Below are 20359 nucleotides of genomic sequence, written 5' to 3' on the forward strand. Positions count from 1 at the left end.
AAAACTCTGTACTTAACCGCCTGAAGCCTGGCCAAACCAGCCCACTTCCTCAGGGGGGGGAAACTGATGATTTGGCAATGAGAAATGTTTTTAAAGTTAAGCTGAGTGGTCCATGGAAAGAGTCTCTCTCTCTCTCTCTCTCTCTCTCTCTCTCTCGCTCTCGCTCTCTCTCCTCCCCACCGTTGTCTCTCTCCCTCTACTGTTATTAAAACATAGTCAGCTATGTGATGTATGGAAACAGGAGGCAACACAGTCGGCTCAACTATTCCTGTAGTCAGAAAGGCACACGCTCATCTGTTTTTAGCCCCGTCTCCTTCTATGTCTCTGTCTCTCTCTCTTTCCATCTCTCTCATATAATGAATGTAATTTTGATGGAGCCATTGGGTTTTGTATGTGATTTTCGGGTCAAAATGTCGGATCTTTAGTGCATTGACCTTGGTAGCGATGGTAATGTTTTTATCATCATCCCTAGCTGTGTGTTCATGGGGGACGTTTTGCTACATGGCAGTTTTAACCTGCTCACTGGTCTATCAGCCACAATCAGGCTGGCTCTAGAGTAAACGTCTTCAAATGTATTAAATTCATAATTCTCAATTTAAGGCCTTAAAAGGTATTAAAAAGTCTTACATTTCATTTGCACAGGTATTATGAAATAATATTGAATATATTAAATGTTTTTGTATTCAAGTCGTTAGTTTTTTGGCAGGGCTACCGGGAGCTTGGTGCGTCTGGCGAGAGCTTGTATGGAACGTGCAAGAAATTTAATTGGCGTGCACGTTCAGCCGCCAGTTCAGTGCCGCTATGTGTTTTTTTTTTTTTGTGGATTATGTTCGTGAAATTGGTACTTGTTGAAAACCTGCAGATACTCTGCCATTTATAGAGCCATATGAAATCCGCGTTCACGGAATCGCGGACGGAATCGCGGAATTGACCAATAAAAATGGAATCAACTGCAAAACGTGGAATATTGCAGAATTTGGCCTAATCTGGACTGAAATTCCGTTTTTGGGTGGAACGCTTGGTGCACACGCGACCGGGGAGGCGGACGCTAGAGCGGGTTACACACAACACAGGCAGTCTCCCAAGCGTCTTGCTGCTTCGGTGTTTACATCGTCAAGAAGCTAATAAATTCCCCAATAAGCCCTCAATTCAGAGCAGAGCAGTATCCTAATGACTTTTATGCCTCCGGCGATAAGGTGTTTTGCTAATTCTGTCAACGTTCCGTGGACTGGAGCCACAAAAACACTTGCGACAGCTATAACGTTAGGACATGATCGCTTCTTGCTAAATCTAGTGCACCCATCCATTTGTTTAATGCAAACGAGTCATTATACACTGCCCTTTATAATCGAAATAAACTTAAATAGCTATGAAACGTTTTACAGTACATAGGACTATAGATGGAAATTATAGCTTCTTGCTAAATCTGGTGCAATCCATTTGTTTAATGCAAACGATTGTCATTATACACTGTCCTTTATAAACGAAATAAACTTAAATAGCTATGAAACGTTTTACAGTACATAGGACTATAGATGGAAATTATAGCTTCTTGCTAAATCTGGTGCAATCCATTTGTTTAATGCAAACGATTGTCATTATACACTGTCCTTTATAAACGAAATAAACTTAAATAGCTATGAAACGTTTTACAGTACATAGGACTATAGATGGAAATTATAGCTTCTTGCTAAATCTGGTGCAATCCATTTGTTTAATGCAAACGATTGTCATTATACACTGTCCTTTATAAACGAAATAAACTAAACTAAAGGTGCCTAAATTATGCATTACTATATTTCATCACAATAAAATAGATATAGCTAGGCTACTGACATTGTGATAATGTCAGTAGTAGCTAGCTGTATCTATTGTTTACACTTGAAATGTGTATTTTTATTTTGTCACAATATTATTTGAAAAGTATTGTGTAAAATGTAACTGTATTTCTGAGTTGCAGCACTTAAAAACATTAAATGGACTGTTATATCATATTCAATTGTAGACATTTATTCATTCCCACTTATTAGACACTATTTCTGATGGTAAAATGAGCATAAAAAGCAAAATACAGAATTCTGAAATATTAAAACGGAAAAAACGGAATTTGGGAAAAAATAAAATGGAATTTGGAAAATAATAAAACGGATTTCATATGGCTCTACATTTACCATTTACTCTCTCTCCACATCACGTTTAACACAAAGCCTATTTAATGGTACAGGCACGTTGGAACTTTAAATCGGTAGGGGGTGCGTGCGGCCTTTGACATTTTTATTTTTTTTTGCGCAGTGGAGAAAAACAGAGTCGGGACATTTCCTTTAGTCTAGCCTGTACCCCCCAGACATGTTGCTGGCCCCGTCAAAACAGTATCCTATCAGCCTCTCCATGGGCAGGCCGAGGCGTAAAATAATGTCTTTTATACACAAACAGCGTCTCGGCTGTTGTGTCTTGGCCGGGCATTGTAAAAACCCCAAAAGAAGTTCTGAGCTTCCAAGTTGTCATCGGCGAACTGTATATTACACGAGAATTGTTCTTTTCCAGTGACATCAGTGGTTCCGTCAGCGCTCAAGCCAAAGAATGGGCTTTTGGATGCTTTGCCTCTAATTTGTCGCTGAATATCATGGGCAAACAGCTGTAAGCAGGGGAGGAAACTAACTTTTTGGCTTACCAGCCAACTGGCGAGTATCTGATTTTTTTTTACCAGCCAAACAGATTTTTTACCAGACAAAAAAAATCGCTAATTGTGATAATTACTTCTTTGTATGTCAAGCCGCGTCAATGTTGTGTATGCATCTGGGTAGGCACACTGTGCCTTTAAGACAGCACGGTGGTCTTACGACAGTGCTGTGAAGTACCGTCAAGTGTTGTGGTAACGTCAGTTGGGTTGGTGTGCTGTTGACCATAGATGCTGTTGACGTGGTTGTGCACAGTGCACTGGTTGAGCTAGCCCCTTTCGTGACTGCGATGTGCAAGCCAGGGGCTTTTGAGCATGAAATAAAATGTCTAACCTTACGTCGTAGTCCGGTGCTTTTTCGGAAACATTATAGTCATAACAGATACACCTAGCTGGCTGCTTTGAGCACACGAGGCTAACGTTAGCTAGCAAGCAGCTATATAACGCTAACTAGAAGCTAACCACTGTATACAGTTCCAGTAGACAACATTACACCTCTGTGATTTAAATGTGTCCTTAGTAACTTATACTCGATGGTTGTACTAGGGTTGGATGCAGTTCCCCGTTGGTCAGTCTGTCTGTTTTCCATATTCTGCTGTGTTTAACGTTATCTGTTTGCGAGTGCTCCTGATGGCTAGCCTAGTAGTACCGCGGGACTTTTATTATATGTCCGCGGGTTGGCCAGTACTGCGCAAACGTTTATTAAACATTATATGTCCGCGGGTGGTCTTGTGCAGTGCTCTCGTGGCACTGTCAACTAAAGCGAACACTCAGAAGACGCGCACCGTTTGCCAGTGCAGTGATTGCAGAATGTTTTATTTTTTTGTATACTCGCCTGACTGGCGAGTGGTCTTCATGAATCACTCGCCAAACGTAAAAAATACTCGCATTTGGCGAGTAAAGTGGCCTAATTTCCTCCCCTGGCTGTAAGATTTCGTTTTGGATGTTGTTGGACATCCAGTTGTCTCTCTTTTGGAGCCAATTCTTCAACTCGGGATCAGACTCGGTGCGCACTCTTTCCATCATCAGCTGCCATAACACCCCATCCCTATTAGCATCACCCCTCAGTGTAAGCCCCTGGCGCCCGAGGGGGGGTATAGACTCGGTTAACTCTTCAATACCTGATGCTGAGGCTGAACCTGTCGTCTCTGTCTCTCTCTGACGTTTATCAGATTTAGTGGGACTGTCACTGGGACCGGCGGGACGTTTCGAAAAGAAATATGATATTTTTCTTTTCTGCGAGTGAGACATTCTGTGCTAGCAATAGCAAAGTCTGACTACTAGCTAAAATCGACTGACTGCCCAAGCACTGTATCACAGTAGCTCAGGCTGAGGTTACACCTAGGGTGTTTTTCGTTTAGTTTTCAAAATGAGTTTAGCTTTCCCGGTCGCAACGTAGTGGCAGCCGAGTTAGACATTCGTTTTGCAACCTGAGCACAGTGATGTAGTACAATGCCAAAGCAGTAGGTGGCAGTAGGTGGCGAACATGATGGCAATTTTCAACCAATTTTCAACCAATCAGAACTTGAATGTGCCAATACACTTCCTGCAAAAAGAATATACAAGCCGCCATCTTTAAATGCCTCCTTGAGCTATTTAGCCACTGTAGCACTTATTTTTCAGCAAAGAACATGCAATAAACAAAACGGATACATTCACTGTGTTCTGCCTCTCATTTGTTGATGAAACAAAACTAACATCAACACAATTGAACACCAAAAGCGGAGTTTAGTCTCATCTGCGCCGATTTTCTTAGCTTACATGCTAACGTGAATGGAATATGCCAGTATAACAGTATAGCATTGTGGCTAGCAGCTAACGTTAGCCCACGTTAGTTAGCCAGCCAGCACCAGGATGATATCAGGAGCTATCAGTAGCTAGATAACATTAGAGACAACGCCTCATGTATTAAACAAAAGTGAATAGATGACTGGGCCATTTTGTTTAATGCTTGTTATGTTGAAAGAGGGGCTCTGAGCTAACAGGGTCTGGTAGCTAACGTCATGCAATCGTTAATGCTAGCAGAATGAATGGATGTAAACTTTATTTAACATATTGCAGAATGGGTACAATACAATACGGCTCAATACAAACAATTGTTAAGGGAATGCAGACTGTTGTAGCTTGGACTGGGGTCCTTATAACAATAACTTGACAACACATGGTAGCTGCAGCTATTTTGGACAGCTCTGTTGTCACCGGACGTTGGTGAGGGCACGCATATGTTGGTATCTACTGCGCATGGGCGTTGAGCAACAACGGCTCCGCGCAGATTACACGACACGTTGTCGGCGAGTTTTGGCGTTTTTTCAAAACTGAAACACAATTTAGCGTTGTCAGTAGGGCAACGCGTTTTCCTGCCAAAACGGCATTTCTATTTAACAGGGACAGCAAACGTATTCAAAACAGCAACTAAACGAAAACTAAAACAGTGTGTAACCATGGCCTCAGTGGTTCGTGGCGCGTGGGAAGGGCGGGAGACGGGAGGTGAATACAATTAGTTGTTTCACCTGTCATTCAATCAGTCTGTGACAGTCTGTCATCACTCGAAAATCTACTCTGCTGTAATCTTGTCGGTTTTACACGTATGATTGTGTACGTACAGTAGTGTAATGAAAACTTTATTTAACAGATTCTAAAATGAATTCTAACATTCTAATTAATTATATAATAACTGGTTATACATGCAAAATGGACAATAGAACACTGGAACTGGAAATCTTTAAAAAATCTTCAAACGGGGACTGACTTAGCATATAGACTAGGCATTTACAGCTGTTCCAATGTAAATGTGCCCGTACGCTTCCGCGCGCTCTGAAGTCGGACTCGGTGTGCCAGGCCATGCGCGCGATCTCGCACGGAACCTGCGCGTGACTTCGTGCGCGGCTGGTCTGCCTGGCGTCAGCCCCTCTCCTCAGCCCATCTCCTCCTCTCAGCCCCTCTCTTCTCAGCCCCTCTTCTCCTCTCAACTGACAAAGGGCCCCCTCTGTCCGCTTACAACTGTCAAATAAAATGCAGGGTTGGACCAATATATTGGTATAGTGCCGATCTTGGCCTTTTGTTAAAGGTGACATGCATTATAAATGTCTTTTTTCAGTGTCTAGCATTGTATTATAGTAATAGGAGTTAGTATCAATGTGTTTGTGTCTCTAAATACCATATTGGCGGATTGCCGTCATTCAGGTCATTCATTTCCTGCTCCATTTTTATCTGGTCGTTCTGATTTGACTCGCATGGTGACGTCACGTGGTGAGGATGGAGCAGCTAGTGATCCAATTGGCTCTGTGGTTGTAGCGCACCAAACAGGGTTTGACAGAGAGCGAGCGAGAGAGAGAGGGAGAATCGGATAGACCCTTGCGACAGAGCACACATACACACACGCGCGTCGCGCTGTCGTCTCGGTCTGTCTCTCTCTCTCCCCCTCTCTATCTCTCATTTCGGGAGCATGAAACTAACGCCCCGTCTATAGCTGTAGGCTAGTGCGCGGCACAGTGGAAGACTTCCTCAAATGGGAGAGGGTGAAAGAGAAGGGGACCTGCGTATCTCTCACGCAGCTGTGTACACAGTGCTCTCTCTCTCTCTCGCTCTCTCGCTCTCTCAATAACAGGCTGAAATCTTGAGGCTGGAAAATAATGCTTTTGAGTACTCCATTAGAAATATAAAACAATGATGTTTTTTTTTTTTTTTTAATAAACCTTACAGATGTCTTCCATAGACTCACAGGAATTGTGTAAAGTTGCCCAAATAGTGCTAGGAATAGCAATGCAGGTCCCCTTTAAAGATTTCATATTTGTGGGAAATGGGTTTTGCATGGTCTTGAGTTGGCAGTCTGAAATGTTATTCAGGCACTGGGATATATATATATATTGGTACTCCTTGCTATTTAGTCAGGGTTGTTACAGGGATGTTACCTAATAAACAAGCCAATCCAACATGTTACACAATACAATGGTAAAAAAGAAATATTGTGCATTGATGCTGGGTCATGGTCTGATCTAAGCTCGGTGTATTGACGCTGGGTCATGGTCTGGTCTAAGCGCAGTGTATTGATGCTGGGTCATGGTCTGGTCTAAGCGCAGTGTATTGATGCTGGGTCATGGTCTGGTCTAAGCTCAGTGTATTGACGCTGGGTCATGGTCTGGTCTAAGCTCAGTGTATTGACGCTGGGTCATGGTCTGGTCTAAGCGCAGTGTATTGATGCTGGGTCATGATCTGGTCTAAGCTAGGGATGCACGATATTGCTTATAAAACATTTTTAATGTATATATTTTTTGATCAAAATTTTTCTTTTTTTTAACATGAAACAAAACATATCACAATACAATAATAATACATAAAAAGACTTCCCAGGACAATAACTTAACACCAACTTAAATGTGACCTAACCAGACAACAGAAACAAAAGCCAAGACAACAGTTTTGACTGATAAAGTGACCATATTTATTTTTCCAAATGAAAATTCACAATCCGTCAACAGCTTGTGGTGCATCCAACCTAAGACGCTCGAAGCTTTTTGTTCTTCTTTTTTCAAAGCGGAGCCTTGATAAAGAGGCTTTGAGTGGACACATCACCACCACAACAACGGGTCACCTGCGGCATCACCATCATTAGCATCGTTTGCTAAATTAAAGAAGTTTGACAGAAGGGCAACCAGCCAGGCAGCGCCGTTATCTCACGGGACGAGTAGCTACATTAGTTAGCCAACAACCAGCCAGGCAACGCCGTTATCTCCCGGGACGAGTAGCTTCATTAGTTAGCCAGCAACCAGTCAAGCTAACGTTAGCATTCGGGAGATCCAGCAGCTTGTCGATGTGCTAATAGCCTCAGCAACCTAACGTTAGCTGGCTCCAGCAGATCGACAAGCTGCTGGAGCCAGCTAACGTTAGCTTGCTGAGGCTATTAGCACATCGACAAGCTGCTGGATCTCCCGATGCTGGTTGAAGTGGAGCTAGGTAGCCAGCAGGCTAAATGCTCCGTGACGCTGAACTGCATGCGCCGGTCTGTCTGTCCGTCGTGGTGGTGGTGATGCCGCAGATGACCCGTCGGGCTGGATGTATTGCAAGTTGTTGCCCTTTTCCCTCCTTCTGGAACGTCTGCATTGCATTTATTACAAATAGCAAGCGATCTTTTTACTCTGAAACTCCGAGTACCGACGCGGCCATCTTTGTTGTTAACTTGCGTGGCTACGTCACAGCCAAGTAAGGGACCGCTGGATTTGTGTAAAACGCCCTGTTCCTAAACCACACGCTGTCAGTCGTAGCACAGTACTGACAAAACGGGAGGAGCCTTTAGTCAAAACAAACGCACTTCATTCCAATTCACCCACACCGCATTTTTTTTTACCAAAAAATATATTATATTATCGGAGCTATTAATAACGTTATCGAGTTTATCGGGATGACGTCATAATTGCTGATATCGGCCCGATAATTATCGTGCATCCCTAGTCTAAGCGCAGTGTATTGATGCTGGGTCATGGTCTGGTCTAAGCTCAGTGTATTGATGCTGGGTCATGGTCTGGTCTAAGCTCAGTGTATTGATGCTGGGTCATGGTCTGGTCTAAGCTCAGTGTATTGATGCTGGGTCATGGTCTGGTCTAAGCGCAGTGTATTGATGCTGGGTCATGGTCTGGTCTAAGCTCAGTGTTGAATTGACTCCCTCTGTCTTCCCCACTATCTTTCTCTTTAATTTTCCTGAAGTATTCTATATATTGTGCTTCAAAGGAGACTAACTATCTTCTTAATTGCTATTGATAACCTGTCCCAACGAGCACCTGTTTCTTGTTGGCATGACTGAAGACCCATGCAGCGCTCCTATCCATATTCATATTATTATGTATCATATCAAAAGGATGTTTTGATCTTTTTTGCCATTTCAGCCCTAATGCATCTGTACAACTAGCTGCTATAAAATAATCTGACATTTCTCTGGCTGTGAGTATTTGCTAAACGCTTAATATGTAACCGTCTTCTTTCTCTCTTCCTCCTCCATCAGGTATGGCGTAACACCAGAGAACATCATCCTGTACGGTCAGAGTATCGGCACGGTGCCCACAGTGGACCTGGCGGCGCGGTACGAGTGCGCCGCCGTCATCCTCCACTCCCCGCTGATGTCGGGGCTCCGCGTGGCCTTCCCTGACACACGCAAGACGTACTGCTTCGACGCCTTCCCCAGGTCAGTACTAGTGATGAACCAGTACCACGTTAATATGGCCTCACCAGACCTCTTTCCACACCATGTTGGCACTGGGGCAGCGCAGGAGAGGCGTCTGGCGGAGCACGTTATCATTGTGCATTACGGGGGGAAAACACTCTGGGTTGTTGGTATTTCTCAAATCAACCGCAATCATCTTCTATGGCGGTGCTAGGTAGGCAATGGAAAAACTCACAAAATTGCTATTCGATAGTCACTGGGAACTATTTGAATACTACTCGAAAATCGAGAAAGAAGGCTCTACAGGAGGATTTGGCGATCTTTTTACAGTTGTAACATTCTGTATATTTTTAAGTTAATCAAAAAAAAATTCCTTGCTGCAGTATTAAAATAGAAAAAATAATATGGACCATTTAAAATTAAATGGCACCATGACAATTGTATTACAAGATAAATAGATAAAAGTAGTGATTTCACGTTGTAATTTGTACTGGAAAAACGAAATAATGTCAAACTGTTTCCTGTCGAGGACCCTTGATTAATAAATAAGTAGGTCAGGGACCCCCATTTGTTGAGATATTTGTTGTTGTACATTATGATTTAATCCAGAATGCAGTTTATAGTATAGTCATTATGATCAGAATAATCACTCTTATACAGTGTACATTATTATATTAAACCTATGATCAGAATAATCACTCATACATTATTATATTAAAACTATGACCAGCATAATCACTTGTATACATTATTATATTAAACCTATGATCAGAATAATCACTCTTATACATTATTATATTAAACATATGATCAGAATAATCACTCTTATACAATCTCTCATTGTACCAAATTCTAGTGAAGAAGATAATAGTGAAATTCAACTATTCCCCGTTTTCCTGGGACCCCCCTCCCCCTCAAGGACTTTGAGAATCACTGTGCACACAAAATAAGCTAAACTAATGAGTAGCTCACATCATATAATTTTTTTGAAAGTAGCTTATTATTATTTATTTATTTGTAAAAGGTTGTCACTGCTCTAAATGCAGCTTCAGAGAACAGCAGTTTTCTTGGGTTTCAAGGAGTCGTTTCAATGTCACTCAGCATAATTGCTGTTTCAAAGACTGTCTTTTTCAACAGAGTCACATAGTGTGAAGTGGTATTTCAGAGACTTTTTCCTCCCTACAGAGAAAATGCTTTGGAGGCACTCACTCACTCACTCACTCACTCACTCAAGCTGGCTGGCTGGGAGGTTGAGATGTATTAATGCAGTATAGCGCTAGATAATGATTGATCTAATATTTCGGTGGTGTGCTAGCAATTGTGACCGGGTCCAGCGCTCATGACGAGACAACATGTCGGCCGCGGTCAAATCGCGCAAATCACACCAGAAGTTTAAGTGGGGGTTGTGTTGTAGAAGAAAGAGTGTTTTCTTTCAAAAGACGCCAGATTTATACTACATGTACACAAAACGTTTAGAAACAAAGAATGTTATAGTAATACAATGGTAATAGTTCCCATTCCTTTAGGGATTAATTTATAGCTTGAAATGTTTCCTTTAAAATTACTTGAACTATTTAGTTCAGTAGCTCTGGAATATTGCGATAGATTTATACTACTCGTCCTATTGATACACTGACTGACAGCAACTTTATTTCTACTGTGATAACTGTGCATGTCATACTCCTCTATCCACTGAGTGCAATATATTTATACGTATTCATCATATGGATATACTGACTGCAAGCAAACTTTGTTTGCTGCGATAACTGCATTTATATGAAGTATAATGACAATAAAGACTTTATTATATTATATTTTTATTCTTCTACTAATATGCTAAATACATAGAAGAATGTCTCTGGCTGAAAGGTTTTAAGTAACTTTTTGGTAGCTTGTAGTTAAGCTTGTTAAACAGCTATTTTCACCAAATCATTGTGCTCCTGTGACATCACTTACTGACAGATTATGTTAATGCTCTTCATGTGAAGGAGTGGCTAGTAGGCGGGTAGTAGGGGCCTATTGTTCGCGCTCACATGTGTGTTTTTGTGAGTGTTTTACTTTGTGTCTGGGGGAATCGACGAGGAAGCGATTTGGAAGAGGATCGTGGACAATGCTTGAAATAGGCACCAGCCGCCCGCCAAATACTGGTACATCCATGGCAGGTAGCCAACCGGTGTTCAACCAGTCTTGTCATGTTGGAACTGCTGAGAAATTATACTGATTGGGGAAACTATGAACTCACTTGACATTGTGGACGGTTGACAAATAAGTTACTGTAGTTTGATTTTCTGAGTAGAGAGAGAGAGAGAGAGAGTGGATGTTATACGACAGTCATGATGGCTACAGGGATGTGATGTTGAGACTTTCGCCAATCTGTCTTCCCAGAGATAAGTGCAGGAGATGGAGAGGGATGAAATACAGCTTCTGTACCGCAACAAAACCCTGGCAACCTGATTGGAACTGAACGCTGTTGTTTTATCTGTCACTCTGGGAGGAGAAAACACAGATACTGAGGCTGCTCTGCTGGTCACTCTGGGAGGAGAAAACACAGATACTGAGGCTGCTCTGCTTGTCACTCTAGGAGGAGAAAACACAGATACTGGGGCTGCTCTGCTTGTCACTCTAGGAGGAGAAAACACAGATACTGAGGCTGCTCTGCTTGTCACTCTAGGAGGAGAAAACACAGATACTAAGGCTGCTCTGCTTGTCACTCTAGGAGGAGAAAACACAGATACTGGGGCTGCTCTGCTTGTCACTCTAGGAGGAGAAAACACAGATACTGAGGCTGCTCTGCTTGTCACTCTAGGAGGAGAAAACACAGATACTGAGGCTGCTCTGCTTGTCACTCTAGGAGGAGAAAACACAGATACTGAGGCTGCTCTGCTTGTCACTCTAGGAGGAGAAAACACAGATACTGGGGCTGCTCTGCTTGTCACTCTAGGAGGAGAAAACACAGATACTGGGGCTGCTCTGCTTGTCACTCTAGGAGGAGAAAACACAGATACTGAGGCTGCTCTGCTTGTCACTCTAGGAGGAGAAAACACAGATACTGGGGCTGCTCTGCTTGTCACTCTAGGAGGAGAAAACACAGATACTGGGGCTGCTCTGCTTGTCACTCTAGGAGGAGAAAACACAGATACTGGGGCTGCTCTGCTTGTCACTCTAGGAGGAGAAAACACAGATACTAAGGTAGCCCCTTACGTGACTGCGATGTGCAAGCCAGGGGCTGGCTTTTTAATACACAGTCACTCTCAGCTATGTTGCTACCAGGCTCGTTTGGACCACCAAGCACTGCTTCCGAGCTCGGGGTAGGTAAAAAATATATCATATGAATTTCAAAGGTACCCAGCGTACAATATGGGGTTTCACACAGCGACGTGCTGTGGTCTGAAAGCTCGGAGTTGCTAATAAACAGTTTAAATCATTGTTATAAAACGAGTGGTACTCAGAGCGAGCCGTGTATTTCCGCCGTTGGTCTCACAGCGCATGCGCACCAGGCAGCCAAATACGGAAATACACGGCTCGCTCTGTGATGCCGCGTTCACGTTACGTGGGAAGAAGCGGAAGAACCAGAGGACATCTCGTTGCTACAACTAGGAAGCCTTCACGCATTGACTCGATGAAACGCCCACATCCATACTTCCGCAATTCGTGACGCGAAGTGGGATATATCGGGGTCTTTAAAAAAAATCCCATATGTTCTAGTTGGAATTACCCCTAGGAGGCTGTCGTGAATGGTTTTTCCCAGTCGGAAGCTGGTTCTTCCGCTTCTTCCCACGTAACGTGAACGCGGCATCACAGAGCGAGCCATGTATTTCCGTATTTGGCTGCCTGGTGCGCATGCGCTGTGACACCAACAGCGGAAATACACTGCTCGGTCTGAGTACCACTCGTTTTATAACAATGATTTAAACTGTTTATTAGCAACTCCGAGCTTTCAGACCCCAGCGCGTCGGTACCTTTTGAAATTCATATCTGATATATTTTTTACCCACCCCGAGCTCGGAAGCAGTGCTTGGTGGTCCAAACAAGCCTGGTAGCAACATAGCTGAGAGTGACTGTGTATTCAAAAGCCAGCCCCTGGCTTGCACATCGCAGTCACGTAAGGGGCTAATACTAAGGCTGCTCTGGTTGTGACTAGGAGGAGAAAACACAGATACTAAGGCTGCTCTGGTTGTCACTAGGAGGAGAAAACACAGATACTGAGGCTGCTCTGGTTGTCACTAGGAGGAGAAAACACAGATACTGAGGCTGCTCTGGTTGTCACTAGGAGGAGAAAACGCAGATACTGAGGCTGCTCTGGTTGTCACTATAGGAGGAAATAATAAAAGTTTCTTTATTAGTTGTCATACAGAAATACAGAATACTTTTGCATGAAATGCTTCTTTCTGTTTTGCTCCTGAGTGTGCTAGATAAAATAAAAAGATAGTATAAAATAAGTATAATATATATAAGTATAAAATAGAAAGTCAAGTACGTAAACAAGTGTAAACAAAACAAAAAATTTAAATATACATATATACAGTATATGTACAGTATATACAATGCAGATACAGTACAGTGTAGAAATTGTGAGGTATAGCTTAGCTTGTGGTGGTGAGGTGCAATGAGGTATGAGATTGATGTGCAAATCTCCTTACCAATATAAAGTGTGTTAGTGTCTAAAGTAGGGATGCACGATATTGATTTTTTGATACCGATAACTTTATGCTCCTCAAGCCGATAACCGATACCGATAACCGATATTTATTGTATTATAATATTTTTTTTTAAATGTGTATATATATATATATATATATATCTTTTTATCAATTTTTTTTATTTATTTTTTTAGTATTTATAAGCTCCGACGTCATCGGTACTGATATCGGTACTAGAGAAATTATGGAGGTTTTTTTTGAGGAATTTAAACGTCGCAAACTAATCTTGTTGGCCGTTGTCTATCTCTCCTGCCTCGGTGTCTCTGCCTGCGTGGGGAGCGGGCTGTGCTGTGCTCTCTCCTCTCTTCCCCTCCCACACACACACACACTCACTCACTCACACACACACACACACACACCAGGGTTTCCGTTAGAAAAAATTGTTGCCGGCCTCAGTGTCCGGTAGATTTCAATCTACCGGTCAAATGAGAGAAATTCCGGTCAGAGTTTATTGAGCTTAAAAACAATTGATAGGCAAAAGAATGACAACAAAACAAAAGAATGACATCATCAAGGCATGTAGATTTATAATATTTCTACTTAAAACTAGCCTACTTTTGCGTATAAAGTCATTATATTCCAAATAAAATAAGTCCCGAGACTCGTGCTGCTGCCGACTTTAAATCAAATAGGTGTCTGTGGGCAGTCGCCCGACATTAATAAACAACAGTCTGTTATAATCACATTTTTATGAGCTAACGAATTCCGTTATATTGGACATTTGTATTAATTATATCAAGCGAAGAACTGAGAAATTTGGCAGAGAGAGACGGCAACATTATCGTGGGTTTGCGTGACGACGATTTGCGAGAGTATGACGCTGCAGAGCAGCAGATTCAGCTGTTGTTGGCTCTTTTCTGGGGACCGCACAGCAGCGCCCCCCACCCAACATTGAATTGAAAATGGCTGAATTGGAGTACTGCTGGAGTACTGCATTGTGCTGCTGCTGCTCCGGCTCTGCAGCTTCACAAAAGTTCGCACACCCAGCACTAAGCTCTCGCTGACAACGTCGTTGTCATTATTAGAAGCAACGATGAAACAAATGTAATGATTGTTTCGTTAATCGCATAGGCTATTTAATTTTAGCCTATTTTAATACAATTCAAATAATCAAATTGTGCTTAGACTCAGGGAATTATTTTCACCGGACATTAAGACCGGAGAGATTAAATATGTTGGACTTCAACAGATTTTGCCGGTCAAATACCGGTAATTACTGGCTAACGGAAACGCTGACACACACACACGGGTGCTGCGCTGCCGAGTACAGACGGCTCTGCTCTCATAATGGCGGACAGAACGAAACGTTCAAAAGTCTGGGTCTATTTTACTAAAGTCGATGCTGACAACGCTCGTTGCCACAAGTGCAACAAGACATTTGCCAGTAATGTATAAGCGCTGGTACTTGTCAATGTGGCTGGCGGGGAGATAACGTTAGCTCCGAGTAGAGTAATGGCTGACCGGAGGTAATCCGGAGGTAAATAAACGAACGAGAGCTTCTGATTGGTGGTAAGAAGAAGAGGTGGGTGCAAGCGGTGGGACGTAATTGGCAGATCGACTGTCTGCCTCCAAATGTAACGTGACTACGTCACAGCCAAGAAAGGGAGTGCTGGATTTGTGAAAAACTCCCTGTTCCTAAACCACACGCTATCAGTTTTACCACAGTACTGGCAAAACGGGAGGAGGCTATAATAAAAACAAGCGCCCTTCATCCAAATCCCTAGTCTAAAGTGTGTAAGTGTGTGCTACAGTGTGTTGTTTATTTAAAGTGAGTGTGTGCGTGTGGATCTGTGTGCTGTGGGTGTATTTGATGGTTTGTTATTGTTCATTGAGCATCCTGATGGCCTGGGGATAGAAGCTCCTTCTGAGTCTCTCTGTGCTTGCCATGAGACTCCGGAATCGCTTGCCTGACCGCAGCAGTTCAAAGAGGCAGTTGTTTGGGTGGCTGGGGTCTTTGATTATTCTCTTAGCCTTACCCATGCAGCGCTTGTTGTAAATGTCTTGGAGAGTGGGAAGCCCCCCTCCAATTGTGCGTTCGGCTGAACGGGCCACGCTCTGTAGTCTGCTACGGTCATGTGCGGTGCTATTCCCAAACCAGGATTGTGGTGGAGGGGATTGTTTCTTCTACCAGAGTACAGAGAAAGTCAAGCACTGTTTCCGTGTAGTCATTAATATTGTCTGTGTTGTCGCGGAACACACTCCATTCTGTACATTAGAGTGCAGACTGGAGCGTCTCTTCTGACTCCACAGTCCAGCGCTTAACCTCTCGCGTTACTACAGGGGCGCGCTTGAGACTGTCTGTACTCCGGTAAAAGAAAGATGGCGTCATGATCTGATTTGCCGAAAGGACTAGTAGCTTGAGACTTGTACCCGCTCTTAAATTGCGAGTGGCAATGGTCTAGGTCCTAGACTCTAGGATATTCCCGCCTCTGGTGGAACGAGTCACATGCTGATAGAAATTTGGCAACACTTTTCTCAGATTAGCGCTATTAAAATCACCCGCAACCACAATAGCAGCGTCAACGTTAGCTGTTTGAAGTTTGTTTACCTCGTCGTGGAGAACTGAAAGTGCCGCTCCTGTGTTTGCGTGGGGGGGAATATACACTCCAATCAAAATGACCCACGTTTAATTCTCTCGGGTGAAAGAATGGTCGGCACTTTATGGCTATGTACTCCAGGTTTGGGGAGCAGTGGTTCGAAAGCTCCTTCACGTTTCCTGGGTCACACCAGTTGTTGTTAATCATGAAGGCTATTCCAGAATCCCCCCCCCCCCCCCCCGTTTCTTTCCGGATTCTTCCTCCGTGCGATCCTTTCGGTGAATGAAAAAGTGGTTGGCCGGTTGAATGCCGTGGTTTGGGACATCCGGCGTCAACCACGTCTCGGTGAAGCAGAGAACATTACAGTCCCTATTAGGGATGGGTACCGTTCACATTTGAACCGATACAGTACCGGTACCTGTGAATCGATACCGGTACCCAACGGTACCTTTTTCTGTATTTTAGTCTCTAAAAATGTAATCTACCTACCTCAGTTGTAAAAAAATATCCAAACTTAATATTTAATAAATAAATAATGTATTATTATTATTTACATCTTACTGATGTAAAGCACTTTGAACTGCAATCCCCTGTATGAAAGGTGCTATACAAATAAAATGATTATTATTTATTTAGAACAGTGCCAACATGCAACAAGTCGAAATTCTCTGCTATCTCAACTGCGAGCAGGAGCAGTGTCTCTGTCACTCTGCATGTGTGACTGCTCCACTGTGTGTCTGTCAACTGAACTCTGCTTTGGTCCAATCACATTCCCCCACCCACAGTCTGCGAATCAGAGGCAGAGTGTAGGGCGGGTCTTCACGACACGTTTTGGTTGTCTCACCTGGGGCAGTGCAGAGCCAAGTTATAATGAATCTTTTTAGAAGGCTCTGGGGCAGTGTATCGCATAATTATGTTTATTATATATATCTATGGTGTAGCGTATGTTAGCGGGCCTCCATCATCTTACTATACTTAGTAAGTAACTTACTCTCATGCTTGCTCGCACACACGCACACTCACTCTCTCTCTCACTCTCACACTCACTCGCACACGCACACACACACAAAGTGCCAACGCTTGGTTTGCACAAGCTGAACCGCTTAACGTGTGGTTTCGTTTTGCGGTAAACTAAATAAATAAATAACCGAAAATTGGCACCGTTGGATCTCGCGTGAATCGATACTCTGTAGTACCGACGTGTTTCGGTAGGTACCTTTTAAAAGTACCGAATTCGGTAGTACCGAATTCGGTACCCGTCCCTATTAATGTCTCTTTGGAATTGAATCCTTGCTCTGATGTCATCCAGTTTATTTTCGATTGATTGCACATTGGCCAACAATATGCTGGGCAATGGCGTTTTGTGCCTCCTGGATCTCAGTCTGTTCCGGACGCCTGCTCTCCTTCCTCGCCGTCTCCCCCCTTCTTTGCGTGGGCCGAGATCTGGTCCTGTTCTACTCAAGATCTCAGCAGGCCATTGTTGTTGCTCAGCGAGCCGATCCAGAGAGCAATCCAGTTGGTAAGTTTTCCTTAATCCAATGTCGATGAGTGACTGACGGTCATACACATTAAATGCACCAACAGTTGGTACAAACAAAACTCGTAAAACTATAAATATTAACAAAAGTAAGCACAGTCTCGTCGGAGCACACAGAGAGGCAGCTGGAGGTAGCAGCGCCATTTTGTCATACTGAGGCTGCTCTCATTGTACCTCTAGGAGGAGAAAACCGATACTGGTGCTGTTGCTGCTCTAGTTGTCACTCTAGGAGGAGAAAACACCAGAAAATCAAGTAATTTAGTTTTGATTTCTTACATCCCGGTGGCTCAAGAGGTCGGGAGAAATCCTTGTCAAAATCTCAGTAGGAAGGTCTTGAGCCAAACCCAGAAGACACATGGAGCAGAACGACTAGCTAACTGCCTCTTCATTGTTTAAACAGCTTTGAACTCTGAGCCAGTCAAATCGCTGCTGTGTGTGTAAACCCTGACAAAAAGCCAGCCTGGAGCCTTTCCCAGATCTTACTGATGATCTGCGCTGAGGGCGCCTTCCAGAGGAAGCTCAAGGCGAGAGCGGTGCTCGGAGAAGCAGCAGGGGCCCCCGGAGGCTGAGGCTGAGGTCACCTGAACCGACCCGTCTCAAGCAGCAGGGGACCCCGGGGAGGCTGAGGTCACCTGAACCGACCCGTCTCAAGCAGGACATTATGCGTCTTGTCTGTGCCGCGTGCCTGGGAGTGGAGGTTTGTGGTGGAGGATGACATTATGTCTGTAACGGGAACTGTAGCCCACCAGGCTGCTTGTTTTACACCTGGCAAATACATTTTTTACACTTGGCGCAGAGTGAGGGTAGATTGCTGACTGGCAAACTGCGGAAAAAAGCTACCTAAAAAATGCTTGTAGTGGAAAATCTACATGAAAAGAAATCCCCTTAAAGGGAAATTGCCAGTCCATTTTTATTATGGTCAACCACCGGCAAATCATACAGTTTGTGTCGGAAAAGGGAAAAGAATTCAAGAAAAGGGTAACAAAAAAATAAAACCTTTTACCATAACACTTTCAGTGCCATAAACGGGTCGGCTATTTTTCTCCTGGCAAGACAAGCGGTTATAACTCTTGGATTGAGAATAATCAAATACTCCCGATTCATGTGTGGTGGATTATGTTGGCGACACTATGGACATCAATACTTGGAATGGCGATCAGTCAGATAATTGGAATATTCTTTTTGGGGTACATCCTAGTCAAGATAAGGGCTATATGATATCAATCTTGCGTTGATCCAAGCATGTTTTCAATGCAATCCGACCGTGTGTGTGTAAAGTTAGTCCACAACATATGCCGTTGATGGCGATCAAAGCATAACCCCCCCCCCCCTCCCCTCCATGCATTCATGATGAAACATAATACCTATCATATGCATTTGATTTTTTTATTGTAGCGTGTGTAGGGACGAAACGCCAATGTATATAGTATAATACACGTTGCGGGTTATAACCAGCCTCCCAGGAATTAGCCCAGTTTATTCCGAAATAACACTCATATTCACCACGGTATAAAACGGGAGCTTATGGATGGAATTTTTTTTCTTTTTTGCATCTTGAACGGAAGGTTCTTACTGTCAAATGACCATGGTATTGTATCCGTAGCTATAATATAGAATATAGTTATAGCTCTACAAACAAGGTGACTGTTCCCTATCTATCTAGTGGTGGCCTTGCTACAGACGCCTGTGGCTAATAGCTGGCACCCAAAGTGTTAACACTTTGAGCACCAGCTATTAGCCATCCCCCTTTCCCCCGGCGCCAAGCTAAAAGATAGGCATTTTCACTGTGCGTCACTATGTTTGGAGAGCTATATCTATATTCTATATTCTAGCTACAGAGACAATACTATGGTCATTTGACATTCACTTTCTCCCGTTGAACATGCAAAAAAGAGAGAACAAATCCATGTATAAGTTTGTGCGTTATGAATCCCATGGTGACTATTGTATAGTTTAGGAGTGATCTGGGCTAATTCCTGAAAAGCTGAGTTATAGGGCGCTATGTGAATTTTACTGAAGTCGTTGGCGCTTCTCGCCTGGACACGCTACTATTTCCAAATCAAATGTATATAATGGGTATTATGTTTCATCATGAATGAATGCATCAAAGGGGGCGGGGGTCGTTTTTTGATCGTCATCAACGGCTTTCCCCCTTACTCATTGAGCGCCAAAAACGAGATATCTCGTTTCTGAAAGCCGACGCCAAAATATCTTTAAATTCTTTTTTTTAAATTATTGTTCTAAACACTCACGCAGGCCTTTGTGAGTCTTCCTGTGGCCTCTGATTAACTTAGAATTGAAATGACAATCGAATCCCGATAGGTGGCAGTATCGCCTACCTTTTGAAATGGGCTAGTTTACTGTGAGAGGCGGCTTTCTCACTCACTGCTGGCCAGATTAGTCACCGCCGGAGTTGAGAGCACTCCAGAGCAATGGCGATTGCGAACTATTGGAGATTATGAAGAAGACGATCATATGAACGATCACACTTATGGATGATAACGTGCGTTTAACTTTTCACCAGACTACATTGGACTCAGCACTTCTGGTAAATCATAAAAATACTATAGTCAAACCGGCCGAGGACTCGGAGGTAACCTATTCTGCTCCGTGGTATAGTCGGGCCCGAGCACTTCGAGGCACAACTGCAATGCAATGGCGAGCAAACTATTGGAGATTATGAAGAAAAGACAAAACTATCACACTTATAACGTGCATTTTCTCCAGACTACAGCACTTTTGGTAAATCATAAG

At 43.3% G+C, this 20359-nt stretch overlaps 1 protein-coding gene across 1 annotated transcript in view; it reads left to right on the plus strand.

Annotated features, from left to right (window-relative positions):
- abhd17c (abhydrolase domain containing 17C, depalmitoylase) overlaps positions 1 to 20359 on the plus strand; it is a 137753-nt gene that overhangs the window by 83833 nt on the left and 33561 nt on the right. Inside the window, exon 2 of the mRNA XM_084336648.1 lies at positions 8673 to 8852. Within this exon, the coding sequence (XP_084192774.1) occupies positions 8673 to 8852 (180 nt within the window). The remainder of the gene's footprint in view (positions 1 to 8672; positions 8853 to 20359) is intronic.

Source organism: Notolepis coatsorum (genome assembly GCF_963971535.1).
Source record: "Notolepis coatsorum genome assembly, chromosome: 2".
NCBI classification, from domain to species: domain Eukaryota; kingdom Metazoa; phylum Chordata; class Actinopteri; order Aulopiformes; family Paralepididae; genus Notolepis; species Notolepis coatsorum.